Source organism: Chrysemys picta, chromosome 15 (genome assembly GCF_011386835.1).
Source record: "Chrysemys picta bellii isolate R12L10 chromosome 15, ASM1138683v2, whole genome shotgun sequence".
NCBI classification, from domain to species: Eukaryota; Metazoa; Chordata; order Testudines; family Emydidae; genus Chrysemys; species Chrysemys picta.
The window spans coordinates 622087-646052 of NC_088805.1; the positions used below are offsets into that span (position 1 = coordinate 622087).

Sequence of the window (23966 nt, forward strand, 5' to 3'; positions counted from 1 at the left end):
GGGAGGGAGGTGGGCCCTCGGCGATGCCGGATTCGTGCTCCAAGGCAGATGGTAAGGCCACGGCATCCGTAGGTGGAGAATCAACGATGGGGCCCCCACCCAGAAAGGAGGTCGGCTGTCCCTCAGCCATGAGAGAGTCCCCTGGCGACTCGGATCCCAGTTGCGTGGCACTGGCCGTCGCCTCAAGAGGTTCGGAGGCCGCTAGCGGGGTGCCATCTGCAGCTGAGATGGTGGAAGAGTCCAGGGGCTCCTTGGAGGCGGGAGTGGAAGCAGTGGGTAAGGGGACGGAATACGGGGAAAGGGAGGCCGAGGCGAGGTCGCTCAGATCGAGGCCCGCTGGCAGAGGGTCGTCCTCCCCCTGGGTAACTGGGGTCAGACCCAGGGCCTCGATCTCCTCATAAATGGAAGGGAGATCACCTTCCACCACCCCAGGGCTCTCCCCTCCTGCACCCGAAGTAACGCTCGCCTTGGTGCGTGCAGGGCTTCAGATTGTAAGGGGGCGAGAGGGGCTCCATCAGGGGTTTCCATAGGAAGGGACACCGGAGGAGAGGTAGTGATTTCCTCCGATGCTGCCACGTCTTCCCTAGCCAGCAATGGTGGACAAAACCCACCCGGGGGCAATGCGGAAGGCTCAGCATCGGTTCCCCCCTTCCTGGTCTTCCGGGGGGCTACCCCATCAGATGGAAGGAGCGGAGCTCGAGCCTTCCGCTTGCCCCGCTTCCCCTGTACTAAGGACCAGCCCTCCATGGCATCATCTGGGGGCTGGCTAACAGGAGTTGGGTCAGGGAGCAAGAGCGAAGGCTTAGGGACTCGGGGAAGCAACGGTGGGGCAGCATGTAGGAAGGAGGATTCTCTCTGGGGCATGCCCTCTTCTATGCCCGGCGATATCCCTACCTCACCCTCCTCCACATGCCCTGCCAGATCGCAGGCGGCAGAGGTGGGGCCCTCTCGCTCGTCTAGGCGCATTGGGGGAGATACCCCTTGGGCCCGAGTGGGAGCATTGGTGGGCCGGAAAGGAGGAGGGGCGGCTTCGGGCGCCGGGCAGCTAGGGGCGCCGGCGATGACGGGGCCGGCGCCCTGCCGGGGCTCGGGGGTCCCGGATGTCCCTCCGTGCCGGGCCAAAGGGCAGTCCCTCCGGACGTGTCCCATCGCCCGGCAGAGGTAGCACCGGGCCTCCCCCGTTGAATAATGTACCCTGTAGCGGGCCCCGTGGTAGGGGACCAAGAAGGACCCCTCGAGCACCTCACCGTCACGTGCCGGCGGCGGCAGTTGTAACTGTACCTGCCGGCGGAACGAGAGGACGTGACGGAGGGCGGGGTCTTTGCAGCCCAATGGGAGAGGGCTGACCACAGAGATCGGCCTCCCCAGGGTAGAGAGGGCGGGTAACAAGGCGGCATTTGGAAGGAAGGGAGGGACAGAAGTCAGGACCAGTCGGGCGCCCAGGTCTTCTAACGGCTCCAGGGGGACATACACGCCCCCCACTGCCAGGCCCTTCTCCACCGCCTCCTGGGCAGCGGCCTCCGATGCTAGGAAGAAGACGACCTTTCCGTACATCTTGGAGGCCGCCACAATGGCCGTGGGCCCCACCACCCTCGCCAACGCCCGCACGTAGGTCTCCACGTGGGGCGAGGCAGGTACCAGGAGGCAACGGACACCGTGCTTCCTGGCCAAGGTGGGGAAGGGGCCCCGGCCGCTATAGATGGTAGCAGAGTTGGTGGATGGGGGAGATGACGTAGCGGCAGGCGGGGGGGCCGCTGCCACCTGGGCGTATGCCCTGGGAGCTGGGGGTGGGACACCCATAGAGCTGGTGGAGGGAACAGCAGGGAGGGATGCCGCGGCCTGTTGCGGGGCCGCGGCAGTGGGGACACCCCCTGCCATGGAGGGCCTGGCTTTTTTAGCGGGGCCTTTACCCTTCTTCGTGCCCTGGCCCTTCCTGCCGGCTGGGGGGATTCCCCCAGAGTCAGAGGGGGCGAGGGACGTGGCAGCAGCGGAGTTCACCTCGGTACCCACCGCTGCCGGCGCTCCAGCAGGGATGGTAGTAGGTGGCTCGGCAGCGGCGGTTGAGGTAGAGGCTAGGGGGGATGATGGTGGGGCGGGTGGAGGAGGGGCAGCAGGGTCTGCCCGAGGGGTCTCACTCTCCTCGTCCCCGGCCATAATGAGGACGGGGGGAGAGCAAACACTGGAGGGGGGGGGTAGGGAAAGGGGAAGCAGTTCGACCACTCCTCTCTGCTAGGCTGTAAGCAGGGGCGGAGGGCGCCAAAAAAAGGGGAGGGGTGAATGGGGGGCTATCAAGGTTAGGGGTCAGTCACTGACTCAGGGAAGGTTTCTGGCTCCTCTAGTTGCACCAAGGAAGGGAGGAAATAACAGCATTGGGGGGGGGGGGCAGTGAAATAGAATTAAACTAAAACGGGGAGTGGCACAAGCGCATAGGAGGGGACATGGGCGCACGAAGGGAGAGGCTAATCAATGCAAGGGGACCGCAGGGGAAGGGGAACAATCAGGCTGGGAGTGGGGCAGAGGAACCATGAGGCTAGCTTCAGAGGCTAGGGCGGGTCAAACAGACAAAGGTTGTAGAGGGAAAGGGCGTGGCAGGCAAACAGACTGGAGCTAGCAAGGGGCTGGGGCAAGGGAAAGGGGCAAAAGGCTGCAAGGGGCAAATGGGTAGGTAGCAGGGGCAAAGCTGGGGGCTTGCTGTAGGGGGTAGGAGGTCAATCCAAAGGAGGGGGGGCACGTGCACCCACGTGCGCTTGCAACAAAAAAGGAAGTCCTTGTAAGCTGGCTGCTGTATCAGGCCCAATGGTGGCAACAGGGCATGGCAAGCCTTGGGGAGCAGCTGAGTCCCAGAGGCAGGAGCCCAAGGCAGATGGTGAGTAGTCAGTGGGGGTGGTGGAGGGGGCAACGATGATGGTGGTGGGGGGGGGGTTGGGGAAGACACAGATGGACCGGGGGCAGGCTCCACGCCACACCCCCTGTGTCTCCACAAACACAGTCTAGATCCCCACCACAAGAGCACAGTTCAAAAGTTACTCAGTCTGGGAGGGCCCCCTCCACAGTGGTTTGTAGAATTCCTACACGCTCCCCCACTGGCAGATGGTCCTCTTCTTCTCCTTAGGGCTCCAGCGGCTCCCCAGCTGCAAACGTAGCAGCTCCAGGCGGCAGTCTGGTGGCCAGCAGGAAGGACCCTTCTCAGGTGGAGGTGGTGGTGGCATTCCCAGCAGCAGGAGCAATAGTTGGGGTCTCTCCCTCCTCTTCTCTGGGGAGTGGGCCAGTAGGCCCCCCCCCCAAGGGGCTGTAGCAGTAGCACCCAAGGGTATGGGTGGGTCTAGCAGCCAGCAAGCAGGTAGCAGAGAAAGAGGAGGAGCAGTCCCCTACCTCCCTCCAGGCCAGAGGACTACAGGAGAGTGATCTATGATTCCCAGGTCAGACAGGGTTTCTGTTCCCTGAGTGACCAGAGCAGGGGCTGCACTAGAGGAATCAGGAACCTGCTAGAACCAGTTAAGGCAGGCAGGCTAATTAGGACACCTGGAGCCAATTAAGAAGAAGCTTCTAGAATCAATTAAGGCAGGCTAATCAGGGCACATGGGTTTTAAAAGGAGCTCACTTCAGTTGTGGTGTGAGGAGCTGGGATTGCTGAGGAGCACAAGTGTTATCAGACACCAGGAGGAAAGTCCTGTGGTGAGAATAAGGAAGGTGGTTGGAGGAGGCCATGGGGAAGTAGCCCAGGGAGTTGTGGCTGTCATGTATCTGTTACAGGAGGTACTATAGACAGCTGCAGTCCACAGGGCCTTGGGCTGGAACCCAGAGTAGAGGGGGGGGCTTGTGTTCCCCCCAAACCTTCCAATTGACCTGGACTGTGGGTTCTTCCAGAGGGGAAGGTCTCTGGGCTGTTCCCCAACCCACGTGGTGAATCTCTGAGGCAAGAAAATCTGCCAATAAGCGCAGGACCCACCAAGATAGAGGAGGAACTTTGTCACAGGGTGTACTGGAGCAAGGGGGTGGGGCAGCAGGAAGTGAGGAAGAGGGGGAAGGAATGTATATCTTGTATGAAAAACAAGATAAGAGCAATTAAATAAATACTTCAAAGGCTTCTGGTGTGAGCTGGACTCTGTGGAACCAGAGGAGGAGTGCCTGCTGTGTAGCTAGGGGGCCTGGACAGGTTTATGAATGGCTGCACACATGGGATCATGGGCTTGGATCCTGTTGGAATCTGCATGTGTGTGCAGAGCGGTGGGGAGTGCAGGGGCACAGGGCTTGGGGACTACTTTTGTTCTCTTCCCTTCCACCCCCCTTGGGGATGTAGAAACCCCAGGGACGGGGGCTGGGAGGGTCTCTTACCTTCCGGACCATGGCCTCGGCTTTCTGAAGGTCGAAACATCGAGCTGCAACAGAACGGGGAGGTTATGCTCGTGGCTAGGCCCATTCTGTTATTACCCATCTAAACAGCTTGCCCCAGGGAGTTCCTGCTGGCAGGGCCGGCTCCAGGCACCAGCTTGTCACCCAGGTGCTTGGGGCGGCCACTCCGGAGAGGGGCAGCACGTCCAACTATTCGGCGGCAATTCAGCAGATGGTCCCTCACTCCGGCTCGGAGCGAAGGACCTTCCGTTGAATTGCCGCCGCAGATCGGGATCGCGGCTGCTTTCTCTTTTTGGCTGCTTGGGGTGGCCAAAACCCTGGAGCCGGCCCTGCCTGCTGGTGAATGATGCCAGCACGGCAGCACTGGGGGCTGGAGCACAGCGCCGGTGAGGTACAGGATCAGCAGGAAAAATCAGCCCCTGAGTTGTTCCTGGCCCCTCTCCCAGAGGGACTGAACTCCTGGGATCAGTCCATGTGATCCATTCAGTCCATGGCTTCTCAACTGAGCTGCCACTATTGGAGTGAATAGCACCAGCTGGGGTGGCAATTTGTTTTATGTGGCTATCTGCCTGCTGCAAACTGAGCTGAGGCCCACCAACTCATTACACACAAGCCACCTGCCTGCCATCAGATGCTGATGAGTTCCACTCTCCACCACCACTCCCTGGGCTGCATCCAAACCAGAGACCTACAAGGGAAACGTTCCTTCCTGTTATTATTCTGCAGCCAGTGATGCCAGCCACACTGGGGCAGCCTCTGGGCTTCCAGGGAGATGTGCAGAGGTCACTGACTGCTGGACAGTTCTGCTGACATTGCACAGGATGGAATAGACTCCAGCTCCCTCTCACTTAGCTGAGTTAGCTCCGCAGGGCTAGCAGGAACCAACAGGTGGCCACGCTTTCCTGTCATGGAAGCCAGGAGCTCTGAGTCTGATACATGCAGGGAGCAACAAGGGGCCTGGAACAGGGTGACATGCCCATTTAAGAGCTAGAGACCTGGGACCAGCTATCTTTAGTTACCGAGTAGACACACCTGAACAGGATTCCCCTAGAAGATACTCCTGGGGGAATTCTGCACCACTGCGCATGCACAGAATTTATGTTCCCTGCAGATTTCTTTACTTCCCTGTAGAAAAATGACTTTCTGAGAGGGAAGCTGTGATGGAGTAGGGAGTTTGGTAATGTTGCATGGGAGTTTTACTAGTTTACTGTCTTCTGCTAATACGGGGCATGCCTCTGTTTCCCTGGGGTACTGCACCAATACTAGATGGTGATTGGAAATAAGGGTGTGACTTCACAGAGGGATGATACTTGATGGCCAGCATGTAAGTGATGGCGGCTGCCCTTCATAACCTGAGCCCAGGAAGGGGTTGGGGCCAGGTGCCACCTTCTGTCTGGGAAAATGGACAAAGGCTGGAGGGGGGGGCAGGGGTGTGGCTGGGTGAGGCAGCAGGAAGGGGTTTCAGTTTGGAGCTGGCTGGGAGACATGGGGGGAGGCCCAGAACCTGGGTCTGGGCTCTCCACCCCCCAAGAGGGATCTGACTGAGGGGGCCTGTTTTCTGTACCTACAAGCTCTATTTTAGACTGTGTTCCTGTCGTCTAATAAACCTTCTGTTTTACTGGCTGGCTGAGAATCACAGTGAATTGCAGGAAGTGGGGAGTGTAGGGCCCTGACTCCCCCACACTCTGTGACCACTGGTGGTAGTGGTGGGATGTACTGCATCCCATGGATGACACTTCCTGCAGTAAGTGACTGGGGAGCAGTAAAATGAAGGGGGATTAACAAGAACCAGGCGTGCTGAAGGCTCAGAGGACCGGTTTCAGGAGGCAGAGGAGTTACATTTAACCCCTGGGAGTGTGTGACCAGCGAGAAGGACTGTTGCAGTAACGGGGTCCCCCTGGGGACTGCAGTGAGCGGTTTCAGGGGCGGAGGAGTCTGTGGCTTGACCCTGGGAGAGAGGTGGTGACCTGGAGAAGGGCTGGCACAGTAGAGGTTCTTCCTGGAAACCAAGGGGAGCTGAGAGCACACAGGCCTGAGAGTCCACAACAACTTGAGAACAGTGGAGAGATGTATAACTATCTCCTTAAAAGGGACCTTGTAGAGCTGTGCAAGGAGAGAGGGCTTCGCAGAGGGAAGGCCACCAAAGCACAGCTGGAGGAGGAGGATCGCTGAGGGAAGCAGCCCAGCAGATGCAGTGCTGGCACCGGTGTCTGTCCCAGCTGGGAGTGGTCAGACTGCTGCTGAGGGCACTCCAAGGCCCCTCCTACTTATGGCTAGGGGAGTGGCTAGAAGCAGCCAGGCGAACACTGTGACCCCCGCAGCCAGCAGGGGATCCTCATGGCCAAGCTCCCCTGTCGCTGGAGCTGAGGCAGCTGGAATGGGAGAAGTAGATAAAACCTTGAGGGTGGCTTCCTCAAAGCAGGACCAATCCCCAGACAGATTTTTACCCTAGTTCCCTAAATGGCTTTTAGGGAACTAGGGTAAAAATCTGTCTGAGGATTGGTCCTGCTTTGAGCAGGGGGTTGGACTATATGACCTCCTGAGGTCCCTTCCAACTCTGATATTCTATGATTCTAAAAGTGAAAGAGCTGGAGGATTGGGAGAAACAGCGGCAGCATGAACTGGAGTTGGCAAAGTTGAGGAGCAGAGAGCCCCCTGCTGCAGTGAATGAGTGGGGACCCAGGACTACATGTAACTTTGATAAGCGCATCCTGTCCCAGTTTAAGGAAGGGGAGGACATGGATGAATTCCTGCTGGCCGTTGAGAAGGTCTGCGGCTGCACAGAGTTGACCCTGCAGACAGGCTCCGGTTCCTCACCCCTTACTGGACCCCAAAGCCATAGGGATGTACAACCGAATGGAAGGGGTGGAGGCAGAGGATTATGAACTGTTCAAAAAGGCCCTGTTATGCAAGTTTGGGATGACTCCCGAGACATACTGACAAATTTCCAGAGTCAGCGGACACATATCTGGAACTGATCCTCCGAATGGAGGGATATGTTCACAAGTGGGCAGATGGGGCCAGACAAAGGAGGACATGGTTAAACTGGTTGTACTGGAGCACCCGTATGAACATTGCCCATCTGACCTGAGGATATGGTTGGAGGACAAAAAGCCAGAGGACCTGCAGGGCAGCTGGCTGACGAGTTTGTGGACAGCCGGTCAGGGGGTAGAATGGAGGAGTCCCAAAAGAATAAGCCCACCATGGTGCAGAGAGTGAGCCACCCTGGCAATGTGGAGAACCCCCTCTCCAGGGGAACAACTGGCACCAGGACCAACTGACCGGCTCGAGGGGACCAATGGAGCGTGAATTGTTATTACTGTGGGCAGAGAGGCCACATATGGACCCAGTGCCCCAAGCTCAAAGACAGACTGAGCAAATCGAACCCTCGCAGGGTTAACTAGGTAGAGACCCGCCTGAGGAGGGGCAGGCTTCCAGACAGGAGGGGCTGGCAGCTAACCAACTGCTGAGGAGGGAGGAGTTTCCCAGACCAGCTCCTCTGGGGGGCTTGATGTTCCGGATTCAAGGTTCTCAGTTTACAGGGTGGGCACAGGGTTCTCCCTGCTGAGCGAGTGCCTTGTTCCTCTGGAGGTGGATGGGAGGAAGGTCAATGGATACTGGGACACGGGCACTGAGGTGACGCTGGCTTGGCCCAAGGTGGTGCCCCCAGATCGGGTGGTGCCCAATACCTACCTGACCCTGATGGGCTTGAGCAGGACCCCATTCAAGGTGCCTGTGGTGAGGGGCACATCTGAAATGGGGGGCCAAGGAGGGCCCCAAGGATGTGGGGGTGCACCATAACTTGCCCACTGAGGTGTTGATGGGGGTGACCTAGAGGATTGGCCAAGCAATCCCCAGAACGCCCTGGTCGTGACCCAGAGCCGGCGAGGGGCACAACGCCCTGACATCGGGGAGGGTACCTCACCAGAGGTGCAGAACCCCACCCCAGAGGGGAGGGAGCACCCAGAGACAAGGCTCATGGGGGCTGCAAGCTTCAGACCCAGCCAGCGAGAGGGAGCAGGCCCCCATCCCTTCCCCAGCTGCTGAGTTCCAGGCCAAGTTGCAGAAAGATCCCTCCTTGCAGAAGCTAAGGGACCTGGCTGGCCGCAGACCATGGGGAAAGGCTGCCAGGAGAGGTTCCTGTGGGGAGAAGGGATTCCTGTACCAAGAATGGGATCCCCCAGGGGAAGTGGAGTTGTGGGGGATCCGGAGGCAGCTGGTGGTCCCCCAGAGTATCGCTGCAAGCTACTGTATCTGGCCCATGACATCCCTCTCACAGGACACCAGGGAATCTGGCGCACCAGGCAGAGGCTGCTACAGAACTTTTACTGGCCTGGAGTCATTTAATACTGTCCAACAGTATTGCAGATCTTGTGCCCCTGTCAGCGGGTGGAGAAGGCCCAGGACAAGGGGAAAGCAGTTTTGAGACCTTTGCCATCATAGAGGAGGCTTTTCGGGAAGGTGGCTGTGGACCAGGGCTAGCTCCAGGCACCAGCCGAGCAAGCCAAGGGGCATTCCGGCCACCCTTTTCTTTTTTGGTTTGCTGCTCCGGCTGCCTTGTAGTGGGCGACGGAACGGAGGAGGGGAGCGCCCTGCAGCAAACTCGGCAGGGGCAGCCTGCGTCCTTCCCTCCCAGCCGACTGGAGCGGCAGGTGGCGCAGCGAGAGGGGCTGCGTGGTGCACGCCCTGCTGAAGCCCTGGCTGCCCCCCTTCTTTCTCTCCCCCCGGCTCCCTCCCCCTTCCCCCCGCTAGCTGGGGGCACGTCTGCAGCACAGGGAGTCCCCCTGCACCCTGGCTCCGGCTGCCCTGCAGGTTTTTTTGGTATTTTTTTGCTGCTCAGGCCACCTTGCTCTGTGTGTGTGTGTGTGTGTGCGCTTTGCCGCTCGGGACACCCCACAGGTTTTTTTGGTTGGTTGGTTTTTTGCTTGGGGTGGCAAAAAAGCCAGAGCTGGCCCTGCTGTGGACATACTGAGGGGGATGGAGAGTTTTGCCAATGATGTACATTGACATCTGTGTCTTTAGCCAGACCTGGGAGGACCATGTGTCCCAGGTTAAACAAGTGCTGGACCGACTCCAGGAGGCTGGGCTGACCATAAAAGCTGAGTGTGCAAGGTGGGGATGGCCGAAGTATCTTACTTGGGCCACTGGGTGGGGAGTGGCTGCCTAAAGCCAGAACCAGCCAAGGTGGAGGCGATCAGAGACTGGCCCACTCCTCAAACCAAGAAGCAGGTCCAGGCCTTTATTGGGATGGCAGGGTATTATCGAAGATTCGTGCACCACTTTAGCGCCATAGCCACCCCCTGAGCTATGCAAGAAGGGAGCCAGACAAGGTGGTCTGGACTGAGCAGTGCCAGAAGGCTCTCTGTGCCCTGAAGGAGGCTCTGGTCAGTGGCCCAGTTCTGGTAAACCCAGACTTTGACAAGCCCTTATAGTGTCACTGACGCCTCAGACACGGGGCTGGGTGCAGTGTTTAATGCAGGTTGATGAAAAGGGGGAGAGACACCCCATCGTGTACCTGAGCAAGAAGTCGTTACCTCAGGAGCAAAACTACGTGCTGGACTCACTAAACGCAGCCATAGAGAAGGAATGCCTGGCTATGGTAGGAGCCCTTAAGAAACTAGAGCCATAGCTATTTGGGCGACACTTCACTGTGTACACTGACTGGTGGAGCCAGGTCAGATGAAAAGAGCCAATGCCAAGCTCCTGAGGTGGAGCCTGCTCCTCCAGGATTATAATACGGAAGTGGTCCATGGGAAGGGGAGTGCCTAATGTGTTAATTGATGCATGGTCCTGGAGAAGGGGGCCTGACTTCTCCAGGTCACTGGTTAGAGTGACCCTGCTCAGTTCAGTCTCGAAGGGGGGAGAGATGTGACGGAGTAGGGAGTATTAACCTGGTAATGTTGCAGGTTAACCTTCTGTTTTACTGGCTAGCTGAGAGTCATGGTGAATTGCAGGAAGTGGGGGGGTGCAGGGCCCTGACTCCCACACACTCCGTGACAGAAGCAAAGGGAAGCCACAAGAGTGGTCATGCGACTCTCCTCAGCAGTATGTTTTGGGTGCCCAGAGCAGCCGGCAGAGAGGTAAATCATTCTGGGGCAGGAGGCAGACCTGGGGAAGACTTGGCTGGTGCCTCCTACCCTGTGCCAGGCTCAGCTGCTAGTCATGACTGGGCTGGGGAGGACAGAACTTCCTCTTCTCCTGCACGGCCTCTGGGGCTGTGTCAGACCCATGCCCAGATTTCTCCCCTGGTTGTAGGAAGCTCTGCAAACTGCCTCCTCCCCCCCCCCCCCGTGTGTGCTTCCTGCACCCATTGCTCCTCAGCTGCAGGGGGTGGGATCCCTGTACAGGGAGCTACTCCCCCATCTGCCCAAGACCCCTCATACCCAGACCCTCCTGCTGAGCCTCATCTCTCTGCACTCAGAATCCCCACGATGAGCCCCACTCACCCTGCACCACTCCAACGAGCCATCCACACCCCCACCCTACTGAGCCCCAACGAGCTGCAGCTGGATCCCCCACCCCACTGAGCGCCACTCCCCCAGCATCTGGACCCCCCCCCACTGAGCTCCCCACACTGACCCCCTGCCAAGCTCTATCCCTCCCACACCCAGACACCCTTCCTGCTGAGCCCCAATAACCTTCACCTGGACCACCCTGCAGAGTCCCTTTGCACCCAGAATCCCCCAACAATCCCCTGTGCATCCAGATCCCCCCAGCACCTGAATCCCCCACTTAGCTGCCCGCACCCAGGCTGCCCCACACAGAACTCTCTCTAACCACACCTGGATTCCCTCACACTAAGCCCCTCTACACTTGGAGCCTGGCCTTGCTGAGCCTGCCTGCCCACACCTGGTGCACCTGGCACAGAGGGGCAGGACCCCAGGGTGTTTCTGGGGCAGGCCCCATCCTTGCACTGTGTCAGGGTTGGGTGCAGCCTCACTGCTGAGTCCGTGTCCCAGGGGCAAGCTGCACAGTGATCTCCCACCTCCGTGCAGTCAGTGGCCTATGTTCCCCAGTGCCATGCTGGAGCTTCCACATTTATTTGACAAATAAAATTTGCAGAATTTTAAAATAGTGTGTGCAGAATTTTTAATTTTTTGGTGCAGAATGTCCTCAGGAGTAAGAGCTGGAAGAAGTGGGGGGACAGACATTTAGTGAGGAAGCTATGGCAGAGATTGCACTAGAGCTGTGGTGAACAGGGCACTCCTGCAGGGGATCTTTGGGTCTGGAAAGCAGAACCAGGCTAGAGGGCCAGGGAAAGCAGAAAAAGACTCCAGCCAAGAAGGCCTGAGCGCAGGTTAAAGGATAGCTGTAATGGCTGTAGTGTTGGACTTTGAGATTTACTTTGTTCATAAAGCCAGGCCCCAAGGAGGGGTATTTTTGGCCACCAGAGAGCCTCTAGTGGAGCTTACTGATTTATGGGGAAACTGAGGCACAGTACCTCAGACCCACCCCTGGCTGTGAGGGGACACTCAGGTTGCGGTTTACCTATTATCACCATAGTTAGGACTGTACCTCCAGCTACGAGCGAGTTTATACCGCACAGAGGATTCCTGCCACGGGAGCTCTCTGCATTTGTCTGGCCAGGTGCTGGGACGTTGCCCTTCTGGGCTGGGATAATAGCTGGTTACGACCTTGCTCTCCAGCGCTGAGTGCCTGTGCTCCCAGATTTAGAAGTAATGGTACGGGCCAGTTCCCTCCCTGCCTATCGCTGCCTCCTGCCTGATCCTGCCCTGGGCTCCTCAGCCTGCTGTGGCAACTATTTACATTCCTGCCCTAATTTTGCATCCATAGTAATAATGGCTTGTGCTCTCGCAAAGTACTAGAAATACTAGTCTCATGCCTGAATTCAGGGAAACACAGGCCCAAACCTGGGAGTGACACATCTCCCCAGTTTTGCGGCAATGTCTGTCTTTGAAGTGTGTGCACAGCACCCAGCACGATGGAGCCAGACGTGACACAGGATTCTCTCTGGGTAGGGGCTGGACTGTGCTTTATATGACTTGGGAAGGGTTGGTTATTAAGCACAATCATGAGGACGATACGCTCATGTGTAACTCATTACAGCTACTCAGCACTAAAGTGATTAAACTTAATCTGAGAGCGCCCCTACCTGGTAGGGAAGTATCACTATCCCCCAGGTCACAGATAAGGAAACTGAGGCACAGACCGGTGAGGTCAGTTGCAGAGCCAGGACTAGAACTCAGGAGCAGCCTGACTCCTATAACAGGAGTGGGCATAAGGACTAGTGCTCTTTTCATCAGTAGCTCTCAAAGGAGGTCAGTGTCATTATTCCCAATTTACAGATGGGAACACTGAGGTGCAGAGATGTTAAATGACTTGCCTAAGGTCATGCAGTAGATTTAGGACTAGAACCCAGGTCCCCTAAGTGCCAGTCTGGTGCACTAGGGTACACTGCCTCTCCTTATCTAGTACTGGTAAAGAGCTTTGAAGAGGAAGCGGGCTCAGGAGGTGCCAGGGGTTTCCCAGGATTCTCAGTGAATGGGAGATAAACGGCAAGTTCTACTGATGTGTAAAATCTCTTTAAAGTACCTTCTTTCCCCCGCCCCCACAGCCAGCAGGCTCCGCTGTTTGGAAGGAGGAGTTGGAGTGTGACCCCAGGCTCAAACGAAGGAGACTGGCCTGTGGTGCAGGGGTGCACAGATCAATGGCTTTGCAACATCCCTCCCCCCTTAATAGCTCCATTTATGATCTCTCTATGAAGGGCTGCTAGGGCTTAAATCCCCTGGGTTCTGTCCCAGAGCAGCTTTATCGCACCTCTGCAGGAGAGAGGGTGAACTGTGAGCTCCTTTTATCACAGAAAGCTCTGTCACTTGCCCTTTTTCCAATCGCAGTGCTTATCTGCTTTGTAAAGTCCAACAGGCAGAGCCTTCTTGGTAGCTTGTCGAGTGGGGGAATCTGCCCTAAGAAAAAGCACTGCAGCTATCTCCCAAGCCCTGCAGTGTTTGCTGGGGCAGTGTCCCCAACTGTCAGGACTTTATCCCTGAGCTCATGACATTCGGTGTCATTTTGGCAAGTCCCAGCCTCCAAAGTCAAGTGATTAGGTGAGAATCACCCCTAAGTAAGTTTCTGGCCTTGGGTTTGTGGAGAATAGCCTGACACTCAGACCCCAATGTCCCCTGAAGCAATGGTTCTCAAACGTTTGTACTGGTGACCCCTTTTCAAATAGCAAGCGTCTGAGTGCAATCCCCCTTATAAATTAAAAATACCTTTTTATATATTTAACACCATTATAAATGCTGGAGGCAAAGCGGGGTTTGGGGTGGAGGCTGACAGCTCGTGACCCCCCCATGTAATAACCTCGTGACCTCCTGAGGGGTCCCAACCCCCAGTTTGAGAACCCCTGCCCTAAAGGCTCTGAAAGCAGACGGCAAACAAAAGAAACAGAAAGTTGATTGGATGCAGTGGTGGTGCAGACGTGCTGGTCCCAGGATACTAGAGAGCCAAAGGGGATGAGGGAATATCTTTTGTTAGATCAAAGTCTGTTGGTGGGAGAGAGACACTTTTGAGCTTACACAGAAGAAGAGCTGTGTGGAAGCCTGAAAGCTTGTCCCTCACCAAAAGAGGCTGGTCCAGGGAGATATTACCTCAGCCACCTAGTTGCTCAGAAAGCTTATTAAGTCTGGTGATTTTGAAGGCAATTGTGGTTTTTTTAATTTAATATTTATGTTTAACACATGGGATTGGCTCACTGCTGCAGGGTGTGGAACCAGTACTGCAGATGTCTCGGCTTTGTAGAGACACGGGTGAAGACCCAACCCCATAAGTGGATCCACCCAAAAGGACCATTATGTGAAAGCCGCGCAGTCTTGGCCAGCCCATAGGCACTGAGGCAGTGACCTCCTGAGCTAAAAGCATGAGCTGCTGCAGCTTGAGTGAAAGAGCTGGGGCTATACCAGACTCAGATCAGCTGCAGGTCAGGCAGAGAGGACACGCACACGCGCACACGCACGCACGCTTCCATCTAAGGTAGGGTTACCATTTGTCCGGATTCTCCTGGACATGTCCGGCTTTTTGAGTTTAAAAATAGCGTCCCGGGGGAATTTGTAAATGTCCGGATTTCCTCCCCCATGCACGGCTGACAGGGCAGCCAGTCAGATCGAGCCACTTGCACAGGGCTCCGGCAGCCAGAGCCCCTCCTCCGCTTCCCCTTCCTCTCCCCTGAAGCTTCAGATCACTCCCCTCCTCTCTCTCCCTCCCTCCCCCTCCCTGCATTCGCAGATCGCCGGCCATTTGCATCAGGCCTCCAGCAGTCTGGAGCTCCTCCCCCTCCCCTGCTGCCCAGCGCGCCACTCCGCAGCACTCTGCAAGGGCAGGAACCGGGCTATGTGCTCCGTGGGGGAGCGCGGCAGTGTGTCGGGCTCGGCGTGGAGCCTGACACGCTGTTCTGAGTGGCACGGTAAGGGGGCCAGGAGGTCAGAGAAGGGGCAGGGGGGTTCTGGAGGGGGCAGTCAAGAAGAGACAGGGAGAGGGCTGGATGGGTCAGGAGTTCTGGGGGGGGCTGTCAGGGGACGGGGGGGTGGATTAGGGTTACCATATCTCATAAATAAAAAAAGAGGACCCTCCACGGGCCCTGGCCCCGCCCATTTCCCCACCCCTAGCCCCGCCCCAACTCCGCCCCTTCCACACCCTAACCCCGCCCCCTCCTCCCTCCCACTCCCAGCCAGGGGGAAAGGGCTGCCCCAGTGCTACCAGCTTCACGGTTTGCCGGGCAGCCCCCAGACCCTGCACCCCCGGCCGGCGCTTCCCCAGCGCAGCTGGAGCCCGGGAGGGAAAGCGCCCAGCCGGGGGCGCAGGGTCTGGAGGCTGCCCGGCAAACCGTGAAGCCGGTAGCGCTCGGGCTTTGGGCAGCCCCTATGCCTCCGGACCCTGCGCCCCCAGCCGGGCACTTCCCCTCCGGGGCTCCGGCGGCTCTGCGTAACTTACACTGTATAAGTTACACAGAACTGAAGAGGAGCAGAGCCCCCGCAGCTGGAGGCTCTGCTCCTCTTAGGCTCTGTTTAAGTGCCGGGCTGCCCCAGCGCTACCGGCTTTGGGCAGCCCCCGTGCCTCCGGACCCTGCACCGCCGGAGCCCGGGAGGGGAAGTGCCCAGCTGGGGGCGCAGGGTCCGGAGGCAAGGGGGCTGCCCAAAGCCAGTAGCTCTCGGGCAGCCCGGCTCTTAAACAGAGCCAAAGAGGAGCAGAGCCAAAGAGGAGCAAAGCCTCCAAGGGCTGCGGCTCTGTGTAACTGACACTGTGTCAGTTACACAGAGCCCCGGCGGCTGGAGGCTCCAGCCACCGCGGCTCTGCTCCTCCCCGACTCTTCGGCTCTGTTTAAGAGCCGGGCTGCCCGAGCGCTACCGGCTTCGGGCAGCCCCCGTGCCTCCAGACCCTGCGCCCCCAGCCGGGCACTTCCCCTCCCAGGCTCCGGCGGCGCAGGGTCTGGAGGCACGGGGCTGCCCGAAGCCGGTAGCGTTCGGGCAGCCCGGCTCTTAAACAGAGCCGAAGAGTCGGGGAGGAGCAGAGCCGCCATTTTCCCGGACATGTTCGGCTTTTTGGCAATTCCCCCCGGACGGGGGTTTGACTGCCGAAAAGCCGGACATGTCCAGGAAAAAGAGGACGTATGGTAACCCTAGTGTGGATAAGGTTTTGGAAAGTCAGGAGACAGGTAGGGAGTAGGGTCCTAGGGGGCAGATAGGATGGAGGGGGGTCTCAGGAGGGGGCAGTCAGGGGACAAGGAGCAGGGAGGCTTAGGTAGGGGGTGGGGTCCTGGGGGGCAGTTAGGGGCAGGGGTCCCAGGAGGGGGCAGTCAGGGGACAAGGAGCGGGGTTGGGGGTTCTGAGGGGGGCAGGAAGTGGGAGGGGGAGGGGCAGGGGCCACTGTCCTCTTTTTTGATTGTTGAAATATGGTAACCCTAATCTAAGGTTACTGCCCCATTCATGCACTCTTCGTCCCCCACCCCATGGCATCAGATGGATTTGAACCCATGACCTCTAGCATAGGAAGCAGGAGTCCTAAGCCAGTTGGCCTACTCTGGCATCTAAGTGGATCCCCAACACTGCAGGGGAAGGAGTTCCTTTTGTTATAATGCTGGTCCCAACACTGAGGTTTGTAAAAAGCCCTGTATTTTAATGACCGAACAATGTAAATTTGGGGCTAAGCTGCCTGGGCCCATGCTGTCCAGCTGGGTGCTTACAGAGCAACCGTCCACCCATAAACTAAAAGCAGCCCACTGCTTGGACAGACTGATCCCCCCCAGCCCCTCCTGCTCTCCACACCCCCTTAGACCAGAGGAGTGATCTCAGGGCCTTGTGGGTGTGTTTAGGGTCCTGGCTTCATGGGGCCAAGTGGAAAGATCCTGATCTTGGAGGGCCCCTCTTTGGGGCTTGCTACAGTGAGAGCCTGGGAGGTCAGAGCCTATGGGGGAGCTATGCAAAGGTAGGAAGGGTGGGTGGGCCAGTCAAGGAGAGGCAGGCACCCCTGTGCTTTTAGAAGCCTCCCCCTAACACTGAGGCCAAGCAGACAGGACCCACAGAGCCCCTTGTACTGGGACTTGCCCTGGATCTGGCATTGCCTGCCCCGGATCTGGCATTGCCTGCCCCAGCCACACTGGGCCTGCCCAGCCGCACGGGGATAGAAATCTCCCAGGTCAGGGCTGGACAAGTCTCTGAATTTTGGACTTTCCAAAACAGATAGCAGGAGAAAGTGGGAGGGAGGGAGTTCTCTGTGATAACCGAGCTCACAGTTCACTGCCCCACCCCCTGCCAAGATAAGGCCCCTCATCGGCCTGTGATATCGGCCTGATCTGTACCAACCCACCCAGCTTCCTGCAGATGATGTCAGTCTTTGTTCCCTGCTTGGCTCTAACTGTGGGGTGTCCCACTGGTGCCCCCAGCTGGGAATCAGACCTGGGGATCCCCCCCAGGACTCAGGCTCCATGTGAGAGGAGCAGCGGGCTGGAAACACTCAGGCCTGAGTGCTCAGGAAGCCATGTGCCCCCACAAGCCAAGTCAGCCCATTCATGCCCCAGACAGAGCAGGCTGGCTTTGCCATGGCCAGGGCCCAGACCTCTCACAGAGCTGAGCTCTTAGCCCTTTCCCCTCTGGGTTCCCCGCTGCAGGACTGGCTCGGGCCACAGCTAATGCAACCAAGAAATGTGGCTAGCTCCCTGCACCTGCTCACAGGGATTGTGTGTAACCCAAAACCGCAGCTGCCCCAGACAAAAGAGCAGCTTCTCCCTCCCCCAATCCAGTTCCCACACCTGAACCATCTTCCACTGCACCCAGACACTGGCAGGTGTTGCATCCACCTGTGTGGGGCCCCTAATCCTGGGCTGCCCTACCTGTTCTGCCACCACCCCCACAGGGGGTCAGACTGCTCTATTGTTCTCTGACTCTGAGAGAAACCAGCAGCTTAAAGATAAACCCGATATCCCAGGGCTGCTTGGAGCCTGGGGTCTGAATCCTACAGCAAAAGTGGTGCTAAGGGATTTCCTCTTCCCCCTCCTCCCAGGAGCTCAGCAGGGGAATCTCCCCCTACTAGCCATTCCCTCCTCTTGTGCCCAAGCAGGCATTTCCACCCTTCCCTGCTCAGTGGTGACACACCCCCATTCCCTCTATGGGGCAAACCTAAAACACCCCAGGCAAACTCAGGCCCATCCATTTTCTTCCTGTCTTGCAGGAGTGAGAACAAGAAGAAAGCTCCAGCAGTGGCTCAGTGCCTGCGGCTGATCTTGGCTCAAGGGGCTGGGTGCTGGGGGGCAACTAGGGCTAGCTTGGCTCCACAACGCATCTCCTCCCTCCTCCAGCCCCTGTTACCTCTGAGCCAGCGCAAGAGGAAGTAGTCGTCATGATGGGGAAGGGAGGGCAGCACGTCCTGGAGGTTCTCGCGGAACTGCAGAGAGAAGAGGAGCAGGGACAGCGTCATGGGCACTTCCCAGTGCAGGATCAGCAAAGCTGGAGGCACCAACTGGGCCCCGCAGGGCCCACAAGCTCAGTGTCTCAGTGCAGAGGCCAGAACTTCTCACCCAGCCTCCATGACCCGCCCCACCTCATCCCCAGGTGCTAGGCCCTGGGACTCCCAAGGTTGATCCCACAGTTAGACTTTAGTCAGGGCAGGGGCAAGGAGGAGGTAGACTCCCAAGGGGCACGTTGCATGCAATTGCCCAGGAAGTGCCCAGCTGCCAGGCTGCAGACAGCCCCATGCCTGTCCTGCCATCTGCCCAAGGCCTCTCACAAGTCTGACCTGTTTCCCTCAACCACTAAGACCGAAGGGCAAAGTGACTGCTGAGCATGTCTACAGCAGGATGTGTTTCCTGCATTGGCTTCGCGCTCCCGGAGCTGGGGGCTGCAGAACAGCAAAAGGCCTGCACCCAATGTTTGGGCCCCAAGTGGAGATGCCCAGACTGCAGTGACTTGTGGGTTGGAGAGAAGGGCCCTCTCTAGGGTTACCATTCGTCCGGATTTACCCGGACATGTCCTCCTTTTTGTGCTAAAAATAGCGTCCGGGGGGAATTTGTAAAGCACTCACAATGTCCAGGATTTCCCCCACAGGCAGAGCAGACCGAGCGGCTGGGAGGGCTGCAGGAAAGTCCCGGGCTGGACTCCGGAGCAGCTGGAGAGGAGCTCCGCCCTGCATTCTGAGCAAGTGTCTCAGCACAAAGTGCAGCCCTCCCCTTTTGCAACTGGGAGCGGTTTCTGCCATGCAGCGTAGCAAAACGGGAGCGAGAGCACTTTGTGCTGATACAAGAGCAGCTCTCCCCTGCAACCCGCTCCGGACCAGGGACCGGGTTTTGTTGTGCAGGGCCAGGGACCGGGTTTTGTTGTGCTGGGGAGCTCAGCCACGTGTCCGGCTCGCACAGAGCCCAACACCCTGTTCTGAGCAGCAGGGTAAGGGGGGCAGGAGAAGGGGCAGGGAGGTTCTGGAGGGGGCAGTCAAGAAATGGGGGGGGCTTTTTGGGGGGAGTGGAGAAAGTTTTGGGCAGTCAGGGTACAGGTAGGGGGTAGGGTCCTGGTGGGCAGTTGGGGGGGGGTCTTAGGAGGGGGCAGTTAGGGGACAAGGAACAGGGAGTCTTAGGTAGGGGGTGGGGTTCTGGAGGGCAGTTAGGAGCAGGGGTCCCAGGAGGGGGCAGTCAGGGGACAAGGAGCGGGGGGGGTAGGGGGCTGGGAGTTCTGGGGGGGAGCTGTCAGGGGGCAGGAGTGGGGAGAGGGATCGGAGCAGTCAGGGGACAGGGAGCAGAGGGGTTTAGATGGGTTGGGAGTTCTGGGGGGGGCTGTCAGGGGGCAGGAGTGCGGAGAGGGATCGGAGCAGTCAGGGGACAGGGAGCAGAGGGGTTTAGATGGGTTGGGAATTCTGGGGGGGGGGCTGTCAGGGGGTGGGGAGTGGTTGGATGGGGCGTGGGAGTCCCAGGGGTCTGTCTGGGGGTGGGGGTGTGGATAAAGGTTGGGGCAGTCAGGGGACAAGAGGCAGGGAGGCTTAGATAGTCCTGGGGGGCAGTTAGGGGCAGGTGTCCCAGGAGTGGGTAGTCAGGGGACAAGGAACGGGGGGAGGGTTGGGAGGTCAGGGGGGGTGGGAAGTGGGAGGGGCAGGGGCGGGGCTAGGGCGGGGCTCCTCCCGTCCTCTTTTTTGCTCGCTGAAATATGGTAACCCTAGCCCTCTCCCTTTCTGCCATTGCTTATACCACAGGCCAGGATGGCTGCAGGCACAGAAGGAGTATTGGGGAATTTGGGGAGGGGGGGGCAGGGAGCTGTCTAATGAGGAGCTCTTCACCATGGCAATGTACCCCTGCCCCCTAGAGATCAGGGTTTCAGGGAAGACGCTGTAAAGGTGGAAGAGTCCCATTAGGTCCCATCTAGTCCAGCCCTCTGGGCTGGAAACAGGGTTGTTCTCTCTCCAGTCTAGCTGCAGGATCCCATGGGAGGCACTTCCACCACCTCCCCAGCAGGCCTGTCCGCAGCTCCGGAGATCTTGCTGGTGGGGTGTTTCCCTGCTACTCCTTTCTAACGCATCACTCCAAGGGGGCATTCAGCTCCTTCCACCCCACGCCACGCAGCAACCTACGCAGTACAATTGCATGTGGGGCTCACGTCCTTTAGAAACCCAGCACCCCCCACCCACAAGTTGATATTTCAGTCCTGTGACCCATCCCCATCCCCATCCCTGAGGTTCAGTGCCCTGGCGTTCAGGCTGGGGCTCCAGTTGCTTTCAGCTTGGGTCTCTATTTGCAAGGGCATTTCAGTGCTTTCATCGATCGCGCTCGGCACACAGCTCTGGTTTTCATGCTGCCACTGCCAGATCAAGGCCTTGGTCCTGATCGTCAAAGCCATGAGCCAGTGAGGAGCCAGCTCATCAAGGACCGTTTCCCAGCGATCGTTTGTGCCGTGACCCTTCTGCCACTTGGGCAGCGCAACGGGGTTGTTGCTGCTCCTGGGAATAGCCCTTGCGTAAGGGAACTCCCTGGCCAGCATAAGAGATGTGGTGGGAAAGGGGGCTTGTCCTCAGCCTTGGGGCTCCTGTAATTTAAACTGGGGGCTGCCCAGGCCCAGACTGCCCTGGGAATAGGGGGAAACCAAGGCAGTTTAAAGGCACAAGCAGGAAGCGAGCAATGAAGAAGCAGGGCCACTGGTCACTCAGCCCGCTGTGCTCCTTGGGAAGTGCTGGCACAGAGCCCAGGCAGGGGGGAGATGGGACCCAGACTGGCTATGGAACCAAGCTCCCCGTGAGACCTAGCCCAGGGTCTGACCGTCCATGGGGGAGTGCACGGGGCCCGCCTCTGGGATCAAGCCTTCCTGCCTTAGCTGGACTGCCAGTCACCACAACACTCCCCAATGCTTCCCTAGGCAGAGCTTCCTGGAGGGGCCAAAGATAGCATGAAATCTACTGGGGGCCTCTCTACACCTGGCTAACTAACCAGCTCAGCCCTGGATGCGGCTGTGAGGGGAGCCAGATGGGGTGCTGGAGCCTGTTTAATTCCTTGCAGTGCTGAGGGCAGGGCAGCACATCCCAGCCCGGGAGAGGAGATGCCTGTCATGCTCAACAGTGGCTCCTTCTGGCCAAGTGAGGAACAGCACAGCTGAGCTGGAAGGGAAACGGGGGTCAGTGCTACAGGGTAGCCCTGATCTCAGTCTCCCAAAAGGGGAGGCATTAAAGCAATCTTTAGGGGTCTAAAGGGGTCTCTAGGGTTCCTGAAGGGAACCTTCAGGTGCTAGCATAGGGCACAAAGGCATGTGGGCAATTTGTGTTGGAGGCAGCATTTCTCTCCTTGGGCCGGCAATTCTCATCTGAATCACAGAGCTGGCCCCTGCCCAAGATATGGAGAACGGGGGGGCGGGGGGGGGCGTTAATGGCTGGGAATTGCTATGCATGCACCCCCTGCAGGCTGCTGTGCAGCGCAACATTGGCATCAGTTTGAGAGGCAGCAGGGGAGCCCAAGCAGGTGCCCTTGGGTCAATGGCAAACCCAACATGGGGGTGCAAAGGGCAGGGGAGGAATCAGTCCCAAATAACAGATGTGAGAGTTAAGCCTGAGCCTGCAGGTCAGCTGATCCCCCCCTCTTCCCAGGACACACACCAGGGTCAGCCACGGCTGCACCAGGGCAATGAATAGCATAAATCTCAGAGGGGCAGAGCACTCTAAGTCCTTCCCGTCCCTTCTTAATGGGGCTGGTTAGATTATTGTGGTCTGAAATTAGGTGTAATTAAATCTGAGATTAATTCCTTTGCCTTGAGAACAGCACCACGGAGGAGCAGTGCGAAGGGAGGATAAGATGAAAGCCCAGCAGTAGCTCTGGGAAGCAGGAGAGGAGAATTTCCAAAGATCTGTTGTCAATTAATGCTGTGCCCCAGCTCTGATTCCTTGAACCAAAGATATTGCACAATAGAGATTTCAATTATGTGCAACTATGCATCAGATCAGACCCTCTGCAGAGACTATAACACTTCTCAGTTGGCAAAACTTCCCCAACCTTCCCAGTGCTTAAAATCTCTCTCTCTCTAATTCAACTGTCCATCTAAAATACCCCCTCCATCCTCACTAATCTCGTCCCAGTTTGCCTCTTATAATATAAAAACAAGGGGACCTCCCAAGACATTAAAAGGCATCACAGCTAAAACTGATAGGTGGAAACACTTTAAACGTCTAATTCATCTCTGGAGCTCGCTGCCAGAAGACACGGGTGAGGTAAACAGTTTGATAGAGTTTTGAAAGAAGTGTAAGGTGTTTATAGTGATGATCGGAAAGAATAAAAATGTGTAAAGGAGATCAACCTTCCTGCTCCAAGGTATAACCGCACACCCATAAATCTGTGGCTAGAAATGGTCCCCAATGGGCTTGTTATTCTTAAGGGCCACATTTTCGAGACCATCCCTGATTTTGGGTGCTGATTTGAGACATGATTTTCCAAGTGCTGAGCACTGCCAACCTAATTTGAAACCAAGGGAGCTTTGGGCCTCCAGCATCCCTGGAAATTTGGCCTCAGATCTCTCAGCGCCCACAGTCTGGGAGGCAACTTTGGAAAATGTGGCATTATTGTCCCTTATGGAAGGGTTTTGATGTCTGCCTCTGAAGTATCTGATGCTGGCCACTGCCAGAGCCAGGACACTGAACTAGAGGGACCTCGGGTCTGTTCCAGGCTAGCAACTCCTCTGTCCTGCTACAGCCCGAGTCAAAAAGGCAAAGCAGTCTCCAAATTGCCCCTGACATTATGGCACATGGCAGGTTCCAGCTTCACCTCAAAGGGAGAGACTTGGACATCCCCAGCCTGTCTTTTGGGGTCTTGGTTTGTTTGAAGTTTCTGTGTCTACACATTTAAAATCAATTGTAAGCAGTAGCGCAAGCTATTAGCTTGACAACCCTGCAGGCCCTACATTTAGCCACAGAAGAGGTCAAACAGCCAGCGACAGGATAAACTGCCCCCTTCCCCCTCACTACTATGCCAATGTGCCAGGAATTCACCTCTTGGTGTGAGGGAGGATTCAGTCACTGGGCCAGGCACAGACATGCCAAACCCATGGGAAAAAAACACAGAAATTGGGCTTGTTTTTGGCTTAATTGGCTTGTGAGTTGCTTGTTGGCTAGTTTTTAGCTTGTGGCTTGTTGCTTCTATTTTTTGATCGGCTCCCAGCAAGCAGGGGCGGGCAAGCAGGGGCAAGGTGGGGGAGAGAGTCAGGGGTGCACAGTGGGCCCACCACAGTCCCAGACTGCACGCCGGGGGGATCTAGTCACATCGAGCGTTGGGGTTCTTAGGGGTTGGCTTGTTTTGGGTTTGTTTTGAAATGGGATTAGCTTGATTTTTGGCTTATTGTGAAAGTCAGGGTGCTTATTTACCATGTGAAAGTTGGCAACTGTGGCCAGGCAGTCTTTCATATCTCTGCTGAGGCTGAATCATTCTGGGTTTCATGTGGACACTGATGCATTTCACAGAGGGCCCTGCGCGGCTGTTAGACAACAGTGACTCTTAGTTGCTACTGAGCTGGGATCCTGGGACCCATGTTCCATGATCCTTTAAAGGAAGACACGTATCGTTGTTTGGAATGATGCAACAGAGCATCAAAGCCAACTGAACTGCATCCAGAATAAATCAGTGTGCAATCGGATTCTCCCCTGCCCTGCCCCTT

The 23966-nt window shown here is 57.3% G+C and overlaps 1 protein-coding gene across 3 annotated transcripts in view; it reads right to left on the minus strand.

Annotated features, from left to right (window-relative positions):
- SEC14L2 (SEC14 like lipid binding 2) overlaps window positions 1–23966 on the minus strand; it is a 49241-nt gene that overhangs the window by 22091 nt on the left and 3184 nt on the right. For 2 of the 3 annotated variants that reach the window (XR_010592799.1, XM_005278797.5), the window contains exons 2-3: window positions 18171–18246; window positions 4336–4379 (exon numbers count right to left, since the gene is read on the minus strand). Coding sequence is in view for 2 of the 3 variants with exons in the window: in XM_005278797.5 (XP_005278854.3) it covers window positions 4336–4379; window positions 18171–18246 (120 nt within the window). In the remaining variant the exon portion in view is untranslated. Of the gene's footprint in view, window positions 1–4335; window positions 4380–4970; window positions 5042–18170; window positions 18247–23966 lie in introns of all 3 variants that reach the window. The other variant, XM_065568047.1, reaches the window with a different exon arrangement.